The following is a 25117-nucleotide window of genomic DNA, read 5'->3' as shown; positions in this document are numbered from 1 at the left end:
AGACGCTACACAGAATCTTTAAGAATTTCACTCACTTCAAAACTTAAATTATTATATTGATGAACTTCTGTGAGACCTAACTCTTACTGAGACGCTACACAGAATTTATGGTTCGCACTGCTTGGAACAATTAGTCGAACTGTAAAATCCACACCACACTTATTTCGAAGTACAATACCATTCCATTCCTAATAGATAACTGTTAAAAACCAAAATAAATCCTTATAAATAAAATCATGCACTATTACAATACAAACCTTTTTTCTAATATGTAAATCCAATCCGACCATTGCAAACAATTCGCAACTCGAAATAATAATACATATAATAATGAATAGAATTGAAATTAATTTTTGACCACAAACCCAATATTGTTCGAGTTCACGCCGGTCCTTTGAGCAACTGTAGCACAGTTCAAACTAAAATCCGACATAATGTAACACACTATTTCATTCTTACTCATGCTTCCTTTTAGCTATATTTATCGAAATGAACCCAAGAGAAACATCGCCTGATGGAAAGTCTTGATAAGACACACAATTGCAATAATCTTCAAAGCAAAATCAATTTTCAAATGTGAAGAAACCGACAACAAACTTGACGTATAGTCCTGTTTCATTCTAATGATTGCTTCATACATTCATTTGCACCATGCCACAATAACGCAACTAAGCCCCTGTAATAATCCAGATAACTAACAAATTACTTAAGAACACTTCAACTGTACACTATGTCGTTTCGATTCACGCAGAACTTCATATAAAATCTCTTTTATTTTCCAAATTCCAATATGAGCAAACTGGCGAAACGACAGCAACGTTGTTTTTTTCTCGTATTAGCACACCACCTCCTGTCAAACGATCATTCATGAAATCGCCCGTAAAATGGACTATTCCGCACACTCCCGTTTGACACTCCACTCACAATTCACAATCTCACATTAAACAACGGACATTCTGCATTGCCAATCCATCAATTTTACCGTAGCTACTGGCGAATATGAGGCACTGTACCTCAAGCCATAAACGAAAAAACCCAACAACAACAACAACAATTTTACCGTCAGAGCCATCGCGGTGCCCCGTTGTCACCCAACTATTCAACATCAATTTCATTCTATAATCTCAGCATAATTAAACAAGCACTGCCGCATTTTCTTGTTTCACACCAAATTTTGATTTTTTCATCCAGCAAAACTAATTGCTGGAACGTGATCAGCAAACTGTAGCTTGCTGAAAATTCAGTAACAATAGCTGAAGAGTCAGCAAATTTTGAAATTGCTGAACATCAGCAAAAGAGTTGTCAAACACTTAGCATTTCCCCAGGGAATTTCCTTGACACATTTTACGCACTCCTGCCCGAGGCACTGCACAAGCCGGAGGACCACACACTATTTTTATTTCGCTGGAAACCAGCAAAATTTTGCTGGTTTTTGACATGCTGTAAAACCAGCAATCCATCCAGTAAAATATTTCTTGCTGGTTTTTCAGTAATGCATTTTGACAGCTTGTTATGCTGGTCGTTCAGCAATTTTGTCCGAGCTCGAATCCGGCCGGATTTTTTTGTTTTTTTTTTCTTTCTTTTCAGCCAAAATAAAAATGTATAAAAATGTGAGTTTTAACTTGATTTTTAGTAATCATAGGTAAGTAAATTCGATGAGGGCTCATCAATTAAGTGATACAATTAAATTTAGTGTCAATCACGACAAAAAATTAAAAAAAAATCAGGTGATTTTCTGGTCCTCCGGCTTGTGCAGTGCCTCGGGCAGGAGTGCGTAAAATGTGTCAAGGAAATTCCCTGGGGAAATGCTAAGTGTTTGACAACTCTTTTGCTGATGTTCAGCAATTTCAAAATTTGCTGACTCTTCAGCTATTGTTACTGAATTTTCAGCAAGCTACAGTTTGCTGATCACGTTCCAGCAATTAGTTTTGCTGGATGAAAAAATCAAAATTTGGTGTGCAGAAAATCACCTGATTTTTTTTTAATTTTTTGTCGTGATTGACACTAAATTTAATTGTATCACTTAATTGATGAGCCCTCATCGAATTTACTTACCTATGATTACTAAAAATCAAGTTAAAACTCACATTTTTATACATTTTTATTTTGGCTGAAAAGAAAGAAAAAAAAAAACAAAAAAATCCGGCCGGATTCGAGCTCGGACAAAATTGCTGAACGACCAGCATAACAAGCTGTCAAAATGCATTACTGAAAAACCAGCGAGAAATATTTTACTGGATGGATTGCTGGTTTTACAGCATGTCAAAAACCAGCAAAATTTTGCTGGTTTCCAGCGAAATAAAAATAGTGTGTAAATTAAACAAACTCATACCAACTGCGCCATGTAGTGTTCGTATGCTTTTCGGAACAGTTAAGAAAAATCGATGCAAGATCGGTCGTGTATAAAACCACGGGGATCTAGCCTTTCACCTCAAAAAATATCATCGCTCTCGACGACATCCACAAATCAAGAAAATGCAATAAACTTACCCTGCTTCCGGTCACACATCCTGCAATCCCACATCCTCAAGCCACCAAAAAATTAAAACCGAGTCTCACTTTCGTTATTAAAGAATATTTATTTACAAAACACAAATTACTTTCACCAATAGGCTCCTAAAGGCCTATCTCAATTTCTGCATAATTCGATCAGGCATTGATTAAAACGACATGTTTACTCATTTTTTAAGTATTCCTATTAGGTAAAGCCCATAAAATATATTTTCAAAAATTTTAATAATTTTTGCAACACTCCTTGTTTAGCACTAAATTTTGGGTAAATTTTGTTTACCGTGTATGTCAAACAGGAACATTTATAGGCCTTTTCATGTGACAGATCCGTGCATGCATTTGTTTACAAAGCTTGAACAACAGCTGCTAACAAGAACGTGTCATCTTCATAGAAGAACTGTCAAACGCCCGAACAATCAGCTGATTTAAGACGTCAAATGAAAAGGCCCATTGTCAAAAGTGAGCCAATGTGGTGTCTTTTGCAACCCGCCGTTTCACTTTCGTTACGTCAAGGTTGACCTCGAATGTCAAACAAGACCTGCTCATCATTATTTTATTTTCAAGTTTATTAACTATTCTGTTATTGTTTAAGTTCGGAAAAATTACCATTGAGATCAGAAAAGCATGCTCTTTCGTGTTATGCAGCAAAACCGGGGAAATATTTTTCATTTTAGGACCCTATTGGCCACCATCACTACTACTCCGTCCGTTCGTCGCAAACGTCGTTCACAAACTGACTTCATTCTGCCGCCGTGGTGTGCAGGTCCGTTCACGCCTTCTCATTCATCCATTCGCTTGTCATTCATTCTTGCCTCCCTTTTCTTCGTATCCCAGTTGTCCGTCATCGCAGCGTGAAAGAGCTCTCCGATCACGCCTCGTCATCGTGTACTTCAGGTGGAACGGTTAAAAGTCGTAGGTACACTCAGAAAAATTAGATTGTGTAAACTATTTGAATTTAAATCGAAACATTTTCTTTAGTCAACCTATATCACTACAGAAAGTAGTGAGCTGGATTTTTGTATGGTGAGATGATCAATTCTCCGTTTCTGCAAAGAAATGCTGCAAACAGCGTGGGTTATATGATTTCTTGCCTAATTTGATGCTGTTTGAGCAAAACTTTGGGTAACTGTGTTGTTGAAGTTGCAAGAAATAAATAATACAACAACACAGTTACCCAAAGTTTTGCTCAAACAGCATCAAATTAGGCAAGAAATCATATAACCCACGCTGTTTGCAGCATTTCTTTGCAGAAACGGAGAATTGATCATCTCACCATACAAAAATCCAGCTCACTACTTTCAATCTAGTACTTCACCAAACACCATATTGCCACAGTCAGTGGTGAATTAAACATTTCAAGTGGTGAAATAAATTAGTATGGGAAATTAACCGATTGCAGCGCCACGGTATTGCCACTTGTGTTGCCGATTTCAAATGGTCGTTAAATTCCTTACACAGTTTCGGAACTGGACTTGGATGTCTGTTCTCTGTGGAGTTAGCGAGCTCAGCTAATAAACTGTCAAAAGTTACTGATGCACGGTAAATATCGTTACTGGTGAACGGTAAATACGATTACAGAGTATACCGAAATAAATCTGCTGTTGAAAACTCAGTAAAAAGATATAAAAAATACTGAACTCAATGAAAAAATACTGAGCTGGAACATCTGAATCTTAGTGTGTAGACATCACGCATAGAGATTTACAGTTTGTCTTAATCTCCAAACAGTAAATCTCTTCTATATGTTGTTGTTAATGTATAACTAATAGTTACTTTAATAATTTACAAGCAATGGTAAACAATGACTTCTCACGTCGCTCCTGAGCCCCCATCAGCTTATTCACACAAACAAAGACCGTTATCAGATAGAGCGAACACTAGGGGCAAGACACTCTGCAAACAAGAGTAACTCTGATAAATTCTGAGTAAGGGAACGTTCAAAAATTACGTCCAACATTTGGGGGAGGGGGGGGGTCTAGAAAAGTGTGACAGCACATGTATTGGGTATAGGAAAATTGTGTGACAGAGGGGGGAGGGGGGGTCTAGAAATCCCGAAAAACGATGGACGTAATATTTGAATCTTCCCTAACTCTTTTCACTTATGATCGACGAAATTGGTTGAGAAACACTCCTAAAACTGCAAGAAAGGCGAGATATCGGGCAATATTGTTTTGATTTTGCGATGAATCAGGCAACACCAAAGCTAAAACGGGAGCAATCCGAAGGAATGCTGAGCCTCGTGCTGAGCAACTCTCGCGTTACATTTGAAAAGGGCCTATCCCCAGAACGTAAACATTGAGAAAAATCGATGCAAACAATTTCCATCACATTTCCTATTCGTATTTCACAGTTTTCGGATTTTTCAACATGCTTTTCGTTTTAATGACACAAGAATAGATGTATCTATGCTTCAATAATCAATTTTGCATTAAAAGTTATCAAAAAAGTATGAAAAATTATAGATAAACATGTTAAGCTAATTTGAAAATTTTCACCCGGTGTACGCCTTATTGTGAGTCTTTCTAAAATTTTCTTAGCGTGGGTTGGTCCCCCGAGTGAGTCCGTTGTTGACATCGTATCAAGGCTTGGCCGTTTTTGAGAGAGAGAATTCTCGCTCTCGGCGCTCGGGCCGAGAGCCGCTCCGAAAATTTTCGGTTGTCGGCCCTTTAAACGAGAGGACCAACAAATGAAAACAAAATTTTACCGTTACTGGCCCATTTGGAGCACGGGCTTATGAATGATTGGGAAAAAAAGCAATGATCGGCCGTTTTGAAGGTGGGGTTTATTCTGATAAGATTAACGGTTAGGCGGGTGATGTTTGCACAATATGTTACTGTTGGGGGATGCTATGGAAAGGCAATGAGGTACAGATACAGGTGGCGCAGATAAACATTGCAAACCACTGATTGTCTCTTTTGTTCTCCCGCTGATCAAATGCAACTCAATTAGTGACGTCACTAATTGAGTTGCATTTGATCAGCGGGAGAACAAAAGAGACAACCAGTGGTTTGCAATGTTTATCTGCGCCACCTGTATCTGTACCTCATTGATGGAAAGGTATCAAAATCGATTTGTTTACATTTTAGGGATAGGCCCTTTTCAAATGTAACGCGAGAACTCTGTGAAGGAAAATGTACTCTCCAGCACAGTGTCTTACCCCAAGAGCGAACATCGATCTTTCGGATAACGGTGTTCATTTGCGTGGGCGGGCTGCTGTTATGCCCAACGGAGCGTTTTCGAAAAGACACAAGACCTCTGGGGCCCTTTTCAAATGTTGCTCCAGAATTTAAACTTTATTTAATTTGATGTTCTCTATCTTTGATTCTATCTATGGTTTTAGATCTTATTCGCGAGAGTGTCACCCACACATGTCAAATCGCGAGAAAAACGTTCGCGCAGTGGAAAAAGAAAACATTAGCCATCATCCATCAGCAGCAGCAGTGCGAATCAAACGAGTGTGCAGCAGCAGAAAGAAATTCGATTCTACGAACGTTTAGTCCATTCAGTCAGCCAGCAAAGCCAGAGAAGTTTAGTGCGGAAAGGTCTAGTGCATCAGCAACAGTAGCCAGTTGCCCCGGAAGCAGCACCTTTATTGGAATTAAAAGCGAAAAATTCTCGGATACCGCAAAAGGAATTTTGTCTAGTTCCTTTGTGTGTCATACGTGCAGCAGCAGCAGCAGTTTCATTCGGTGGAATAGCCAGTAAGAGGCTGGAACTTTTCGCGGGTGTGTCCCATCAGCAGTGATAGTTGCCTGCGGAATTTGCGTGAATCGTAGCACCTTGAGGGAAAATCAGTGTGCATTCAAGGGAAGAGGGTTGGTTGGATGAGGTGGTAAAAGCTAAAGGAAGAGAGAAGGAAGCAATCAGTGGAAAGCTCAAAGTGTTGGTTGTGTGACTTGTGCGGTGCCGTGCCAGTGGCAAATCGACAACACAGTTGTTGGGGTGTGGAAAGAAAAATATTTTTTTATCTGCTACCGAAATTGTCGAGCGGCGACGACGACAACGTTTGAATCAAGAAGAGTAAAGAGCAGTCAGTAAAGCGAGAAGCGCACAGAAGAAAAAAAATCCGAGGCAAGCGGAGCAGAAAAGCAGAAGCAGTTTCGTTTCGATTCCGAGCACCGAAAGGCGACACGAAGTTCTCGTTCAAAATGGTTATCAAAGTGTATATCAGTGGAATGTCCGGCAGCAAGGAGGTAAGTGCAATCGCGGGAGGAACCTGGGCAGGGAGGGGATGGGCGATAGACAGACCAAATGAACGACCGACGATGTAGGCTATGCTAGTCAGCTATACAGTTATCTTTGATGGCCCGTTTACCCAATAAGGCAATGGGAAACGATGCTCTCTGCTATGCTTTCCAACCCCTCTTGCTTGCGCTGGCGGCGAGCGGTTCGATCCAAACAAAATACACACCGAAATATCTAGTATACTATCGTACCCCAATGATATTAGTGTATTGGAAGCGTTGGTGTTGTGAGCAAATAAACTCCGGATGGTGATGCGGTGACCTTCGAGCCACTGACTGACTGACTGACTGTGAATAAAGATGATTTGGGGCGAAACCCGTAATGAATGAATGGCGAATGACCTTTCCGGATGTTAGGATAGACGATGATGTCATATATTATGTGTCGTGCTGTGTGTATCAAAAAATCCGATACTAAGTATCTTCATAGTCTTCATCCGCATTTCGTTCGTATTTTCTGAAAACAACTACGCCGTTAACAGGGCTGCCAAATCAAAATTTATAAGCGAAAAGTTTTTCATCTACTTTGGTCAGCATTGATGCTGGTGGAGGTTACTAGCAAAAATAAACTTATCTAAAACGCTACTAAACTTCTAAGAACAAGATTTTATCTAAAGATTACTTTTAGTAGATTTTTTGAAAATTCTGAATTCTTGTAGAAATTGCAGAATTAGATACTGAAAGAGTTCTGGAAGATGCTCCTAGAAGAATTCCGGAAATGTTTTTGGAGGAATACTGAAAGAAATTATTGATTCCTGGAAGGATCTCGGAAAGAATTTTTAAAGAAGTCCCAGACGTAATTTTGGAAGGAGTTTCTGAAAGAATCTTGGAAAGAATTGCTGAAGCAACCCCCAGAGAATCCCGAAAGAAATCTCGGTGAAATTGCTGGAATTCTTAGGCTTATTTTTTCAGGAATACCTTCTTGGAGTAGAGAAAACTTTTCAAGAAATTCCAAAAGAAACTATTACAAGAATCTCGAATGAAATTCCTGGAGTATTCTCGGAACTCCATGAGAAATCTTAGAAGGAGTCACTGAAAGAATCCTATAACGAGTTCCTGGAGGAACCTTTTAGAAAACTCAGAAAGGGTCCCAGAGGGAACTTCTGCAAGAATCCTAAAAACAATCTCAGATGGATCTCCCTAAAGAGGATGGAAATCCTAGAGGAAAGAGGAATCCAAGAATAAATTTGTGGAGAAACTACGTAAGAAATACCCGGAGTAATCTCAGGAAAAATTACTGTAATAATCCTAAAAGGATTTCCTGCAAAAATTTCGGAATTATTTTCTAGTGAAATTTCGCCGTAACGCTCGACCGTACTTCCGTTTCCGTTTTCCGTTTGACAGAAACGACACTCGGAGGATTGGATTTTTCCAATCTTACTTAGATGATATTTACTCGGGCTGTGGCCAGTCATCAGACTAGTAATTACTCTGAGATCTCTTTTGTTTAGATTCAGCATGGACCTGGCGTTTTCTGCACTGGGTTTTATGAACATTTTTGCTTTCTTGGATGTATCCGTGGCATTCCAATTAGATTCTACCGTGGACATTTCCCAATTTTTTAGTTTCATCAGAAGAGCACACTCAGGAACTCCACAGAAAGGTTCAAGGCCTACAAAGCTTGATGCCGCACCCTGTCTAGCTAAATTGTCGGCGTTTTCATTTCCCAGAATTCCACAATGACCGGGCACCCAGTATAAAGTTACCTCGGTCAGTAGGACCAGTTGCCTCAGAGAAATAATGCATTCCCATACTAACTTTGATTGACACGTGAAAGCTTTTAGCGCATTTAGAGCATCCTGACTGTCCGAAAAAATACAGATCTTGGCAAATCTATAATTTCTTTTCAGATAAATGTTGGCACACTCTAGAATGGCTTGAACTTCCGCTTGAAATACAGTGTGACTGCATCCCATTGGTATAGCCTTACTGATACCGGTGCCAAAAACACCAGCTCCAGTATTTTCTTCCATCTTGGACCCATCAGTATAAAATACAATATAACCTGGGGCCTGTAGCATAATGAAAATTTTACTAATAATATTAGTCTTGTAGCTTGTAACTTATAATTTTCTGTTGCATAAAAATACTACAAGTACAAGTTACAAGTCCAATACTACAAGTCGGTTGGACTAATATTATTAGTAGAATTTACAAGTGTATGTTGCATAAACAAACTACAAGCATAAAATATTAGCTATGACTTGTACTTTTGCTTACAAGTCTCAAAGGTCTTGTAAAATAATTTACAAGTTAGATTTAAAATATTGCAGAAGTCATATTTAGTTTTGAATATATCGATTTATCATTTTGATGAACTCAAAAGATATTATTTCTAACATGTCAACCTTAATTCCAGTTTTCGACGATTAAATTTGGCAGCATGTATTCGATTGAATCATTGAAGAGAAAATTGGGGTCTCCAGTTAGCCTATAGTGGTTAAGGCTATGGATCCCCAATCCGGAGACGGCGGGTTGATTCCCGTTCCGGTCGGGAAGATTTTCTCAACTCCCTGGGAATAGTGTATCATTGTCCTTGCCTCACAATATACAAATTCATGCAATGGCAGGCAAAGAAAGACCTTCAATTAATAACCGTGGAAGTGCTCTAAGAACACTAAGTTGAAGCGAGGCAGGCCAAGTCCCAATGGGGGCGTAGAGCCACATAGAAGAATAAGAGAAGAAGAGAAAATTGCGTTGATGTACACTTTGTATCCAAAATATAATTTCTGCTGAGTCTCTCAAGTTCTCCAAAGTTTCTACAATACCCATCTTTGATTGGAGGTTCTTGGTAAAGTTATATATCATGGTCACTGCATAAGCACAGGTAAAGTTGCAGATGCGAAATAAATTTGAATTAATTGCTTGTATTGCACATCATTAAGCTAATCAAGAGCTACAATATACATACACTAACTCGAATCGAGTTGCGACATATAAACGTAGGTAAAAGCTCCATTTTTGCATTCCAGATCACTTCGGATTTTAACAAGAAGCATAATACATGTTGCTAAATCTTTATACATTGTTTTTCAACCAGTACTATTAAATCTTTGGGACATTTTACTAAAAATCTAGGTACTTGCAGTGTCATACTTTGTAAAAAAATGTTTCGTCAGAGCGGCCGAAAATTATCCAAACAGCACAGCCGAAAATTATCCAAGCAGCACATTGATCTATCGTGTAAAGAATGCAAAACTTCGGAATAAATGAAGTTATTTCCGGATGTTACGCGGAAAATGCAGAATATAAACTAATATCAACTGCCATTTCAAATTAATAGTGAACTGTCGGATGAATTTTGACAGGTAAATGAACCAAAACAACTTGTATTTTCATGGTCACTAATAATACAAGTGCTAATAATATTAGTGGAAAATTGAGCCTTTATGCAACACAAATTATTAGCACTTGTAATATTAGTACTTGTAACTTGTAACTTGTAGCTAATATTATTAGCCCGATTATGCTACAGGGCCCTGGACGTAAACTTGGCCCACCAGCATCCCAAACATAGCGACATGGTTTCACCACTTTGAAGGGGACATCAAAGTTGGTCTTCGTTATCATCCAATCTTCTACTGTTTTTATGTCCATGTTTAATTTGAAGTCTTTGATGATCCTCAAATGTCCAGCAAGATCCCCGTCTAGAACTTTATTGTAATGTATAAACTGCAGGGCACTTTTTGCCGCTTGTAGTTTAAAAAATTGATGCAATGGCAGTAAATTAAGAAGGGCATCCAAAGCAACTGATGGAGTGCTTTTCATTGCTCTTGTCATAGATATACAAGCAAGTCTTTGTAGCTTACTTAGCTTCTTTTGACAGGTTACCTCATTTGTTTTGGGCCACCACACAAGTGAAGTAATCTTGGGCCGGACTATTGCAGCATAGATCCAGTGAATCATGTTGGGTCTAAGACCTCAGGTTTTTCCTAAGGCTTTGCTGCAGATCCAAAGGGCATTGGTACCCTTGGTTAAAACATTGTTTAAATGAAAATTTCAATTCAGTCTTTTGTCCAAAGTTACCTCAAGATGTTTAACTTCTTCTGAGAACTGAATTTGAACTCCATCTAAAGAAGGTTCAGTAAGATTTCTTTTTAACCTTCTAGTAAAAGGTACAATTACAGTTTTTGAAGGGTTTACGTTTAATCCCTCCTCTCGGCACCATTTGATGGTAGCATTCAACGTAGATTGTAGCCGGCTAGATATCGTGTCGTCATATTTTCCACGTATCAGAATAGCTACATCATCTGCGTATCCAATAACCTCAAAGCCTTGATTGATGAGTTTTTTAAAGGAGTTCGTCCACTACCAAAGGACACAATAAGGGCGATAGTACTCTTCCTTAAGGACAGCCCTTCACAGATCTTACTGATAGTTGCGCACCTCCTAGAACGGAAGAGATCTCTCGTTCTCCAAGCATCGATATTATCCATTCAATAATGCATCTATCCAAGCCCCTTGCTTACATTGCAGAACGCATTGAGCTGTAGGATGCGTTATCGAATGCTCCTTCAATGTCGAGAAAAGCAACCACGGATATTTCCTTGGCTTGAAACGATTTCCCAATTTTGCTGACTAGCGACTGTAGCGCTGTTATAGTAGATTTGCCTGTTTGATAAGCAAATTGAAATTTGCTTTGAGGCATTTCTACTAAGCTGGTAGACTTGACAAAGTCATCTACAGTGTATCAAACAATTGTCCGTACAGTAATTTTTTGGTGAAAATAATTTTTCATTTAAATGTTTATAACTTTTTTATACGTCAATCAAAAACGCTGAAATTTTGACCAATTATAACCCATATATTAAAGCTCCATTGGTAAAATTTTGAGCGAGATCGAATAAGTTTTCTGAAAGTTATAGAACTTTCAGTAAAACTTATAAGATTTTTGAACACATTTTCAAAACATTATATCTCAATATGTACTTGATGAAACCTTTTCATTTTTTTTTGTGTTACAGCTTATACCTAAGGCTTTCTTATGCAGCTTCGTTTGAGGTTTTATATTCACTACAAAAAATATGAAAAATCTGTATATGTTCAGAGTGTCATTTGGAAATTTATCATATTTTGATCAATAAAAGTGCCAAGTGTTTTCAACGTTTTTAAACTCTCTTAATGTAATATTTTTATACAGGACCTACTAAACTACATATGAAGAGTAGGTCCCATGGATTTTTCGTTCAGTCAATGCACTTTTATTGGTGGAAAACGTTTGGCAGATTATATGTGCAAAATATAGTAAATTTTTAAACATCGTCAGCTACAGAAGCACATTTTTCATATTTTTTGTAGTGAATATAAAACCCCAAACATAGCTGCATGTGAAACCCTTAGGTATAAGATGTAACACATAAAAAATTGAAAAAATTTCATCGAGTACATATTGAGATATATTGTTTTAAAAATGTGTTCAAAAATCTTATAAGTTTTACTAAAAGTTCTATAACTTTCAGAAAACTTATTCGATCTCGCTCAAAATTTTACCAATGGAGCTTCAATATTTGGGTCATGATTGGTCAAAATTTCAGCGTTTTTGATTGACGCATAAAAAAGTTATAAACATTTGAATGAAAAATTATTTTGACAAAAAATTTGCTGTACGGACAATTGTTTGATACACTGTATTATTTTCTCCATGCTCTTTAACAGAACACAAGAAAGGCTTATGGGTCTGAAGGCTTTTGGAGTTGTTTTGTCCCGTTTGCCAGCTTTTGGGATAAAAACAACATGAACCTTACGCCACGCCTTAGGTATGTAAGCTAAAGTAATACTGGCTCTGAATATTTCGGTTAAGAGCGGACAAATCGCCTCTTTTCCATGTTAAAGTAAAGCTGGGAAAATTCCATCTTTCCCGGCAGATTTGAAAGGTTGAAAAGAACTCAATGCCATTCGACCCTCGACGGTGTGAAGATTTCACAAGCTTTTTGATAGGCATTGGTCGACCAAGCATGTCTTGCCATATCCGAGTCCTGTTCTTCATCCGAATAAGGAATCGATCCTGGGATGTGGGTTCTCATCATTGCTTCCAATGTTTCAGAAGAATCAACAGTAAAACTGCCATGTTCTTTTTTAAGACTTCCAAGACCATTTGAATGGTCTTTCGAAAGGACTTTATGAAGCCTTGCAGCCGTAGGAGCGTTATTGATGTCTTCACATACTGTAATGTTCGTGTTCTATACTTTAAAACACGAGAAGATGATCAGTAGAAGGTGGACACACGCGAGCGGACTTGATACGGAGGTTTAAGTATCACTAGAAGTTTGGGGTTATGACACTTTAGGGTTTCACTTTCGGAGCTGTCGAGAAGAAACGTCTTACTCGTATGGTGTCTGGAATCAAAGAGAACCCGACAGTCGCCGGTCTGTTTATTGAACGCTGTATGCTATAAAAGTATTTGACATTTGTCAAATACACAGTTATCTGAATGTACTGATTTTTAGATATAATTAACACATTAATTTTATAGCAAAAGCACTTCTAAAATATACATTTCAGAGGACATATCAATACCCGTCTTCAGTCCTTTCGTTTGGCTAGTCTCAATTCTCTGTTGTATTCTGTAAGGGCTTGTTTATACTGAACCCAATCAGATGTAATTTTTACTCTATTGAACAACCGTCTAGATTTCTTCCTCAGATCTGCCAGCTTATCATTCCACCAAGGGACATCCCTGTTGGATGACCTCTGTCGGATTGGGCAGCTAGCATGATATGATGAAATCATTTTTTCAATAATCTCATCAGAGGCATTTTCCAACTGTGAAACAGACAAGATCTGCTCACCCTTATATGAATTTCCATTCATTAAATAAAAGCTGTAGAGGTTCCAGTTAATTTTCTTTGGGTTTCTATAGCTTTCAATTAAATTTGAATCGGCTTTATAAACGAACCAGATATGTTTGTGATCTAACAATGATTCCTCATCAGAAACATGCCAGTTCACGATTTTATCTGATAGCAGATAGCTACAAAGCGTAAGATCTAAAACTTCCTGTCGAATAGCATTAAGGACAGACTTGTTAGAATCCCAAAATGGCCGCCACAATGGCCGACTTTTGCACCTACTCATGATTTCGAGGGCACAAATCTCTTCGTAAACAAAACCAGCGCACCTGAGCTTCTTATTTTAAGCTTATTACAAGTGAGCAAGAACAGAATAATAAAATGCACTGTTGTATGAAGCTTGCTTCTTGAGATTTGTGCTTCTGATGTTCTGATGCATTGTTGAAGCGGGATTTCAAGACGTTTGTCCTTAACAAAAGTTGGAGAATTCCCTTTATTGCATATGTCTATGTTATTAGACGAAATGTAATTCAGGAGATCCTCACCTCTTTTATTAATATCTGTACTGCTCCATATGGTATGATGGGCATTTGCATCGCACCCTATTACAAATTGGGTGTTTATTTTTTTGCAATAATTAACAAAACTTACGACCAAAGATGAAGGCACATCATCAACGTCTCCCGGAAAATATACAGAAGCAATGCATACCTCAGTTTTTCCCTGGATTGTTGGGACCTCCATTTTAATCGGAACAATGTCTCTTGTAATAAACTCAGTAATTGGGACAAATTTTGTTCTCCTACTTACTAAAATGGCTGTTCTTGGATTAGACTGACTTTCGTCGTACAAAATCCTACAATTCTGCGAAGAGCAACCCATTACCCTTCCACTATTTACCCAGGGCTCTTGAATTAAGCCCACGTCTAACTGTTCTCTAATAAATCTTCTGCTGAGCACAGTTGAAGCACTCTTCGCGTGGTGAAGATTTGTTTGGATCAGTGAAGAGAATTGTCAGACAAAAGAAGCACAAAACAAGCAACAAAGAAGGTGCGACGATTTCTCTTTATCCCTACTGGCAACAGACGTGACATGATCTCGAAATTTTTTGTTGCAGACTAAACGGAAGCTGAATTTGTTGCGTACTTTTCAACTCGTGAATAATCAATTATTGCTAACCCAAAGTCGTAACTGTTTGATGATAGAGCTTCACCAGAGTTGCAGTGTTTACCGACTCGAAGTTACCGTTCGAAAATCGCAATGCAAGGCTTGAAAACCTCTTAACTCGTGGTGTACGATATTAATCCCATTATTTTCAAGTTGGGAAAAACTTATGTCGCATGGGTTTGTTTGTCGCAACAAATACAGGTTGCGACATTGTCATTATTGTTGCGCGATGGTTGAATTTTGATTCACTGGTTTGGATAATTTTCAAGGTACTCATTTTTTTTCCTATTTACAGGAGAAAAATAAGGTCCACTGCGTCATTGCTCCGTTTAACACAGTAAGGGCAAAATACTGTGGAGGGTGCCCTGGTACTCCACAGACACCGTTAGCGATTAGGTTTTTATTAGACCCCCCTAACCATCCATTCCTAGGCACGGTACGCATTAAGCCGCATGACACCATGAATTAGGGGTCGCCTGTTTGGTGGACTCTTACCACCGGATCAGACAATCCGAAGTGATATTCCTAGCCAGTTGAAGGAACTGCTACCGCCACTACACGGCTATCTAGGCTGATCGGGAATAGAAATTAATATTGATGATCAACTTCTTTCGAGCCCGAACAGCCGAACTCAGCTTGGTTGGTAAGGGTTTGAGGCCAACTTTGAGATTAACAGGTTTCAAAAAACCCCCCATGACGAAGAGTATAAAACTGCCGAAAATACGTAAGTTCTCCTATATGGGGATGACAGAAAATCTACTGTTCCAATTTTGACGTTTCTCCTCTTTGTTTTATCTAGGCTCGTTAGGTAAAATGATCTAAAGGTACCCAGGTAACCAATAAGCATTTGAATAAGCAGTACATCAGTCTTATATTTGCATGTAATCTGCTTACTGCCCTAGCATAGCAGTTTGACAGCATAGACACCCTTAATTAGCATTCAAAATGCAGTTTAAAAACCTTTTGCTGTTACGTAGCATTTCAAATGCACATTTTATTTTGAGTTTTAAGCATTTCAAATGCCATTTCAAAGCCACAAAACTGCTTAAAGATAATTTGTTGTTGCTATGTTTGAAGCACTCAATTCGTTTTTTTTTTGTGTCGCATCGTCGCGTCTATGCAAACTATTATCGACGTCTGTGGAAGCTACTTTATGTGGTGAAAGGATCATTCATGTCAATCAAAACATGGGGTATTGAAAAAAGATGATTTTACATTTCCTTTTTTGTACCCATTCCAATCTTTCTCGTTCAACTTCGAATAAACACTCCAAGCGAAATAAGTCCACCTGATCAGGAACAAAACCCAATCACTACAAAGTTAAAATAGAACAAAAAAATCAGCGCTCTTCACAGCTTTATTTTCAGCCTACCGTGTAGCGCGCAGGAGCTCCTTCCAACACGTTCTATAGCAGGGTCTCGAGATCGAATCGCAGTCAGAGAAGTAATCAGCAAAAAAAACACCTACAAGAAAATATGCCGTACTGAATGAGAGTGTAAAATGACAGAGAAAGTGGAGGAGCGGAGTGATTTTTTTTCCATTTTGGTTTGTCTCATATTAGGCGTTACAGTCAAGGCGTTACTATTTTGACAGTTGTTCAAGAAGTTCCTGAAGGTATAGCATTTAAGCAGCCGTATATTGGGCTAAAACCTGAACTTAAGTAGCATTTAAGGCGCATATACGGCGGAGTGCCATTAAATGACCAGCTGTAAAGGCGCATATAATGCTGAAATAATGCTGAATAAAGTGCTTATTGGTTACCTGGGTAACGCGCTTGATTATCACTTTAATGATCTAAGTTCGAATCTCATTAATATTTTTGGAATCTCTTTTGTACTTGGAGAACATTTTCGTGGTTATCCTCGACCAACATAAATTAATGTACACAAATTGCTGCACTTTCGGATCTCAGGACAAGCACGGACTTCATTTAGCATGATCACTCTTGCTCTGTGTCTGCACATGTCGAGTAGTATGGGACCCGCTTGTATGGAAAAAATAAATCCTCGCTCCAGTCGACTTTTTCGATCCCATTTAGGTGCTATATGAACTGTACAAAATTTCAGCGCAATCGGTGAAACTATAATTTAGCGCAAGCGGTTCAAAGTTTTCATGGGATTTACTATGGCAAAAGTTACACTTTCAAACAAAAAATCCCAGAGGTTGCCCTTTGTCTCCTTAATTCAAATCGATCAATGCTTCTTGTAGAAAAATCATTTATGAAACTTTCCTTCGAAGATCGCTAAACAATTGGATGCTTGTGGAAAAAGTTATTGATTTATTACCGATTAGTGATCCAACGAACAGCTTCTTGTTTTGTTTTATCAGCAGCACTGCTGCTGCCGTTGTTGCATGGGGTGGCGGGAGGCATCCAATGAGAGTAAATTACAGGTGGGGAAGAAGAAGAGAAGGCTATGTATTAGTAAGGAAAGAAAAATGTAAACACAAATAGTGACGTCACTATTTGACACGCGTTTTTATGGGAGCTTGCTTTGCTTGTAGTAGTGACATGTTTTGAACCAGACACAGATCTCACGCACACGAAATATCTTCTTCCCACCTCTATTAGACTCTCATTGGGAGGCATCACCACCCCCAGAAACAGCAGCAGCCAAGGCAGCTGATACAGTGCTGCTAATAAAACAAAAAAAAAAGCCGTTCGTTGGATCACTAATCGGTAATAAATCAATAACTTTTTCCACAAGCATCCAATCGTTTGTGGTCTTCGAAGGAAAGTTTCATAAATGGTTTTTCTACAAGAAACGTTGATCGATTTGAATTAAGGAGACAAAAAGCGACCTCCGGGATTTTTTATCCGAAAGTGTAACTTTTCCCATAGTAAATCCTATGGAAACTTTGAACCGCTTGCGCTAAATTATAGTTTCACCGATTGCGCTGAAATTTTGCACAGTTCATATGGGACCTAAATGGAATCAAAAAAGTCGACTGGAGCGAGAATTTGAAGTTTGTCCCATACTAATGTCCAGCTTATGGAAAAAAAGGCATGGGTGGAAAAGGCTGAGCTGGGAGGGCATCCGCTTTCAAACTATTTTGAGACCTCCGGGGTACTATTTCGTCGGTGGTACTATACTATACGCACAGACAGACAGACATCTCTTTCTACCCACTTCCCATCGTTTCTATTTTTAACGGATTATTTAAATATTCTGTAGTTCGCAAATATTTAGCTCAGGGCGTTCGCATCGTTTTTGCTCCTCTTTGACGTTTACTCACTACCACCATCTACTCAGTGGGTTTGCGACACACAGCGTAAATAGTATTGGGCGATTATACTTTTGTGGCGATGATTTTAATCGCAGTTTGTTCCAAGTGATACGTCTGTTTGTCTGTGCTATACGCGTCGTTTCTGATTCATGTAAAGGGTTGTGAGTGATATCGATTTCAACTTGATAAACGATGAATACCCCAGATTGTTTTCACAATCCGGCTAGTTTGTAACAAAAAATGCATTCAGCCATACTGAACTGTTAATCAAATTTTAATGTTTTTGTTAAGCCAGAGTGAACTGAGTGCAGTGTACCGATAATTACCCAATATCAATGGTTTCAAATTAGAGATGGGCAAAAGAGTTCTTTGACCGGAATCGTTTCCCATTGAACAGATCTTAATAAGGAACTAGTTCTCGGGAACCGTTCAGTAGTTTGTTTTTATCGTTGTTTTGTAAATCTATTGTGGAACTAGTAAGGTACCTTATCAATATGTTAAAGCCCAACTCAAGTTATTTTACATTTACGTGTTATTTGCGTGATTAGAGAAACCTTTTAATGTTTGTAAATCAAACTCTACAAAAATATAAGATTTTTAATTATTTGCGAGATGGTTTGGCAGATCATTTACAACATTCAATCTCTCAGAAACTAAACTTCATCCTTGGAAAAGCTTAATGAACGGTTCTGAGAAACATTCAATTTTCTCGATTTTGAGAAAACAGAGAACTACCGTTCTTTTCAAACGAACGACAGTTCAGTCATTCTTCTCAAATAACTAGTTCTTCCGGTCCGGACCGTTCGCGAACGGTTCGCCCATCTGTATTTCAAATAATTTACATGTATTCTTCATCTCTGATCGTTATTGAAGGCTGCAAGTGACATGTGTGCGGTAAAGTTTGTTCAGTTGAGCAGAACCGCGGCCATATGCAACTTGGCAGCCAATGCTGATGATGCCGTACTCAGCCTTCCAAATTTCTGGGGTTTCTGGGTTTTCCTTCTCGGTAATGGTCCAGAAGCGTTTTCTAATATGCCTGTCACGTGATGTGCATGTATGAAAATATTGCGACATTTGCACCCATTTAGACTCGGCCCGAATTCATTATTATCACAGTCGAATTTCGCCCACGACTTTGCAGCGGCTAGCGTACACATGTTCGGTTCATGAACTCAACAGGGTCTTCGGATGCACAATAGGTAAACAAAATATGTTTGATTAGTGCGAAATGTTGCTGGGAAATGATGATATAGTGGATTCTCATATTATCACAGTAGTCTAAACATTAATGAGAAACCCAATAAAGTTCTCAGTTGATCAATCTATAAGTGCGCATATTAGAATAACCAGCCACAGAAATCCAATGGCGCGACTGTTCGTGTGACTAACATCTAGTTTGCCTCGCCCTTACAACGTCCGTAGCGGTACTATAAGTGTCAAATAAATTTTGTTTACCAAAACAAAAGGTCATCTACAAGATGGGCACTTAAACATAATCAATTATTACAACTAAAGTTATTAAAATAATTAAATAGGAAAACTGAGTTCAGCGCCATTGGCGTTCTAGTGTATTTCTATTGTGCGCATAGAGCATTAAGCACTGTTTGCAGATGAGAAAGAATTTCTCAGCCTATCTTGATGCATGGGAAATTCCTTGCCTGAATCGCTCAAGAAACCGGTTTTTCTCCGATCGCAGTACGCAGTAGCGAAGAAATGACAGTTCAAATGGCAGTCACCGAAGAAAGTTTCTGCCAGGAATCACTCAAGAAGTTTCTTGAGCGATTCCTTTCGAACTCGAAACTGCGCTTTAAGCTGAGATACAGCGACGTCTAGAAAGAAGAAAAAACTGTTTTTTACAAACAGAAAGCTACAAATTAATCGATTCAATTCTATACTTGAACAACATGTACAGGTCCATTGATCACTGACTATAGTTAGGATATGTATACGCGCAATCAAAACTAAGAAGACCGATATAATGATTCATTGAATAGCTTTCATAATGAAACAAACCACTTTATATAGTAAGTGAATCATGCGATGGACACAAACAATGTGAAGGTAACTCCTATGCCTATCCAGACTTACAGAACGTATCGACTGGACACGTCAGCCTCGTTCGGGCCCATAACTTCTATAGAAATTATTGCCAGTGGCAATTTGCCACACATGCAGCCACCTTCATCTATATTGAATGCATCGAAATGAATATTAAATAAAAATTGTTCAACCATCCGGCTATCCGGAGCTTCGCTTCGTAAAACTCATCAATATGGAAGTATAGTACAGCCGTACAACAAGTTTTGGGTCAAGGTTTCTTCTTCCTTTATTGGAATTGTTGAAGAAATAAAATCTCTATCCTCGCCTCGTGATGCTTATCGAAAGAGCAACGAATCGAAAGACGACGACGACTTGAACGACGAAGACGAGAAGGTGATCAAACAAGCTGCCCTAGTTGGTGTGTTGGGAGTCGTAGTCGAGTTTGATTGATGGCACCCTGACTGCCGCCGTTGCTGCAGCGCGGAACTTGGAAATTTTGACCGGGCAACAAAAGCACATCTCTGAGATAACGGTTTGCCATGGTACTGTCTGATGCTACGGATAGTGAGGCCGGGCAACTGAATCGAAAGTCAATGATTAGGCTTGGTGTAAATTTCTCCTTTAGGGAAATTCATTGCTCTATAAGTCGGGTGCCATGATGGATGGATTGGATATTAGGTATATCTACAAGTAGGAACTTTCTCAATGTTCCCTCCCCATGGATATTCGATCTTGACGCGATGGGAGGGCTTAACCCATTAGCACTTTGTGCGCCAATTTATTCATTTCTGATTTAGTCTTAAGATAGATGTGAATCTGGTTTAAGAGCTGAGCAGAGGTGAAAAAATCGGCCGTAAATGCTAATGGGGACCAGAGGAGTATCCGCAGTGAGCCTATCACAATTTCCAAAGCAATGTCATAGTTCAGCTTGCATAGACCCAATATTTTAGGAAATTGCAGTTAGATTTTGAGGAGCGTTACGTAAAATTGGGTGTGGGTGGTATCTGCGTTACACTTACTACTCATCATTATTGCTCTAGGAATCTAGAAGACAATTGACGCTAGAAACTGCACTACCAGTTGAGCCTAGACAAAAGTAGCTAGTATTAGGAAACTATGGGCAGGATAACAGTATTAAACATGGATTTTTTTTTTCATTATTATTTATACATATCTTCCAAACGGGTGCATAGATTTTGGAACCGTTTGAGCAGGAGCTCCTATTTTGAGTGTTAGTAATACCACGTAATACGTTTGTACAGGTCGGACTCAATTGTCCGGAGTCGGGTTCAGAAGCTTCGGAAACGTGTGTCTGGGGAACGAAATGTTGTATGTATAAAGCTAAAATTTTGACATTTTGTCAAGCTAATTTTGATTAGTTGCCAGTAAATATTTCAGCTTTGTACATCATTCCGTTTGCCAGATGTGGTTTTAGGAGGCTTCAGAGTTTGAATCCGGATAGTCGAGTCCGACCTGTACTGTATTTACAGTAATTTTCAACGTAATAGCCATCCGAAAGACCATACGTGTTTTTGTTTATCTCCTAGATCTTATTGTGGCATAGCGTAACAGGTAGGAATTAGGATATAAAGACGTTAACGACATGTCAGGATTACAACACATTCAAATAAATTGGAATTTGAATTTTCTTGGGTCTAGAAAAGAAGGTTTAGTCTTTGAATTTTAATTTTTTTTTATTTAGACAGCTAAAATGATTTCATTGTTTTGTTATTTATTTATTTTTTGCATATTTATTAATTTTGCATATTTTTCATCTAAAGATAATCAATCAAACCCTTCTCTTCCCATGACTTTAAACGAAAGAAGCGCTTGAACAAAAAATATTGCAAATTGGCTGAATTTTTCGAAATCAATGAACTTTTTTTTGTTGTAAACCAATAGGTCATTGATTGTTTATCAATAGTTCTACTATTGAAACAAGTAGTTAGTAGTTGGGTTAAACTTATGAGGTTATAGTCATATTCTAAAAATTATTGCATCATATTTATCTAATTCCGTTTGTCCAGATTTCGTCGAAAATCGATGGTGCTCTCTAGCTAGAACAACCATGGGAAGTGGAGGGTTAAACCCATGTTTCATTGAATTTCGCCGTATTATTTGCATAATTGTGTCAAGTCCTCTCCAATTCCTTCCCCCAACCCATACCATTACCCCTCCGATGGTGTTCATGTGGTCCGCACGGACTATTACGGTCATTACCCCTCCTTGATCTTCGGCTTTGGATTGACTTGCGCTCTTATTGCCCCACCAAATGCTGCAAAATGAAAATGAAAATGAAAGTAGGAACTTTCTCAATGTTATATTTTCAACCATACAGACCTTTCAGGGACAGCTACAGCTAACGATCCGTTTTCGCACAGCTGTTCAATTATCACCATTTCGCAATGACAAAGAAAACGCTCAAAGCGCTTATTTTCGCGTACGCGCTTTTCCGCAATTAGAACTCATGCTTATCATTAGTCGGGGCGAGACATGCGATTCACCGCACCGCATTCAGTCAGTGGCGGCAAAATTACATATTTTGTGGGTCTTTTTCTTCGTTTTTTACCCGCTCTCTGTTTTCTTCGCTCTTTTGTTGACTTTGATTGCAAAGTGTCTCAAAAATAGAATCTTGTTCCTCCCCCGACGCCGGCCGCCTTTCCCACTGTGCATCGCATACATAGAAAACTCAGGACATCCTCTGTTAAGCGGTTTTTTGTTCGGAGCAGGGATGGTAGTGGTGTAGTGGTAGAAGGACTTCAATCTTTGAAATGTACACAACAATATTCGTACGTTTTTTAAAAATATAAGAGCTACGGCTCTCAATGTGCATTTTCGAGAATTACAAACTTTATTAATCCGTTAACGCCCAAGGTGTCTCACAATTTGAATCTTCAAATAAATTTGTTATCAAAAGTCAAGTTCCAATAAAATAAGCATGATTTGACGAAAAAAATGGAAGCCAGTAGTTCCATTTTAGTTTTAGTAGTAGTAAAAATTCTTCATTGTAGGTCCTCAATATCTGATAATTTTCTCAAGTTCTATTTCAGCACAACTTCTACGCTATCCTTATATTTTGATCCGTATAGATACAATACAGCTCTAAACAAGTGAGAGAGATGATAACCACTCAAAAACAATAGAAAAAGAACTTATAAATTGGGGCAGAAATATAACCCGATAAACGCCTAAATCAAGCCAAACATTTCAATAGGTCCTATCTGCATTTGAGAGGCTCTCTTTGTTCACTTTCTCTTTCAATTATTGCAATGTAATGGTACACTTTTCAACTATTTTTGCAGTACAAATCAAAAGACGATTGTTTTGACCATCGTTCAATGCAAGGAGACAATCATAATATAAATAAACAGCTGAGATATTAATGAAAGAGAAGGCAACCAAAGAGAGCCTCTCTTCTGCAGATAGGACCTTTAGACATGTTCGGCCTGAAGTGTATGCATGGCCTTTGTAATTTCATGTTATTTCAACAGTAGTGTTCAACATTTCTCGAATTTAATTTTCTAAAACAAATCAAATAAAGAGTGCTCACTATGTGTAGCAAAACCAAAAGTTAAAATACTGTAAAAGTAAGATTTTATACAGACAATGATTTCTGATAAGGTAATTGAATTTTTCATTCAACACCCTACAAATTCTCTTTACGTACTCACCATACGTACAATTTTTAGAAATATTGCAATATTGAACAATGTGTGGGTTTTATGGTGTTATTCTGGGCACTATCAAAGTTACATCGAAAAGATGATGTGTCTTTCGGTTATATGAAAAATGATAAAACACCTAAAATTCAATTTTATTCGATTTATCAATTGCAATTGAGAATTGAATACAAAAGACTGAAATACATAAGGCTGAAATTACAAAAGGGTGAAATAATAATTCAACTATTTTTCAAACGCCATCAATTCAAAAAGGAAGATCAGCTCTAACTACCAAGTTCATGCTACACTCTTAGAAAAATTCATGTAAATTTAAGTTCACTTGAATGCACATAAAAGGAGCGGCCCGTTTGACACAAATTTACGTCTTCTATCACAAATAAAATCGAGCCAACAATCGCTAGAGCCGAAGCGAGAGATAAAACATATGTAAGTAAAATAATGAACTGGATTTGAACTCTGGTCCGCTGATTGAGAGGCACGTACTATACCTCTCGGCTGTATCACCCAGTTGTGAGACAAACGATAAATGTAAAACTGCTTCTACCTATCTGGTCAGATAGGTTTGTTAACATCTTGTGCAACCAACTCGAACTTACATGAAGGATGTAAAACTGAGTCAAATTTGCCATTCAGTCATGAAATGTTTGCGTACGTTGATGGTTTACGTCACGTGTAAATTCCTAATTTTTTAAGAGTGTATGCTTTATTGATGAGCCACATAATAACGATAATGCATCTCAAAAGAGAAAATTACTTTTAATCCAGTAACGCCTAAGGTGTCTTACAATTGTAATTTTCATGAAAAAAATATTATCAACGGTCAAGTTTCAATAAAATAAACATGATTTCATAAAAAACGTGAAAGTCAATGGTGTAGTTCTATTTAAGCATAAATTGCATACTATCGTTGTATTCTGATCCGTAGAGATACAATGCATCTTTAGTAAGTGAAAGAGAGGTCAACTACTGAAGAAAATTAAGAAAATGACTGTCAGATGACATCATGGTTTACTAATGATATCTAAAAGCATCAAAAAGCCTATTTCTCCCTGTTTTTCTATTTTACTCTTACTCTTCCACTCTCAAGCTGTAATTCACGCCCGGAAGGAATCCTTGAAAGTCACAAAAGAAATTTCGTACAGAATCCCTAATAGGATCCTTAAAGAAGTCACGCAACTCTGATAAAAAAATATCATAAAAATACAATAAATTTTATTGTTACAACACCATTTTTTCAAAAAATGTTCACCATTAAACATATTGTAATTTGCACAGCACACTCACCATCACCCCTATTGTTATATACCATTCGGCGAATGGTAAATGGCAGTTTTACAATAAAAAATGGTGGTCGTTATGTATCTTAACCATAAAATTTTGAGAAAATTTTCATACATTTTTTCGCGAAAAACAGTAGAATGTATTGTGTTTTTATGAGACATTTTTAGGGCATTTTTCA

At 38.1% G+C, this 25117-nt stretch overlaps 1 protein-coding gene across 3 annotated transcripts in view; it reads left to right on the top strand.

The window, feature by feature from the left end:
- The first annotated feature begins 5912 nt into the window (after positions 1-5912).
- The window catches only part of LOC109429026 (probable serine/threonine-protein kinase kinX), a 60240-nt gene continuing 41035 nt past the window's right edge, over positions 5913-25117 (top strand). The window contains exon 1 of one of the 3 annotated variants that reach the window (XM_029870701.2): positions 5913-6704. In XM_029870701.2, coding sequence (XP_029726561.2) covers positions 6660-6704 — 45 coding nt within the window. In that variant the 5' untranslated portion in view covers positions 5913-6659. The remainder of the gene's footprint in view (positions 6705-25117) is intronic. The other 2 variants (XM_019704854.3, XM_062854112.1) reach the window with 2 other exon arrangements.

Source organism: Aedes albopictus, chromosome 2 (assembly GCF_035046485.1).
Source record: "Aedes albopictus strain Foshan chromosome 2, AalbF5, whole genome shotgun sequence".
Taxonomy (NCBI): domain Eukaryota; kingdom Metazoa; phylum Arthropoda; class Insecta; order Diptera; family Culicidae; genus Aedes; species Aedes albopictus.
The sequence above is the reverse complement of the archived record's forward strand: the minus strand, read 5'-3'. Positions and strand labels throughout refer to the sequence as shown.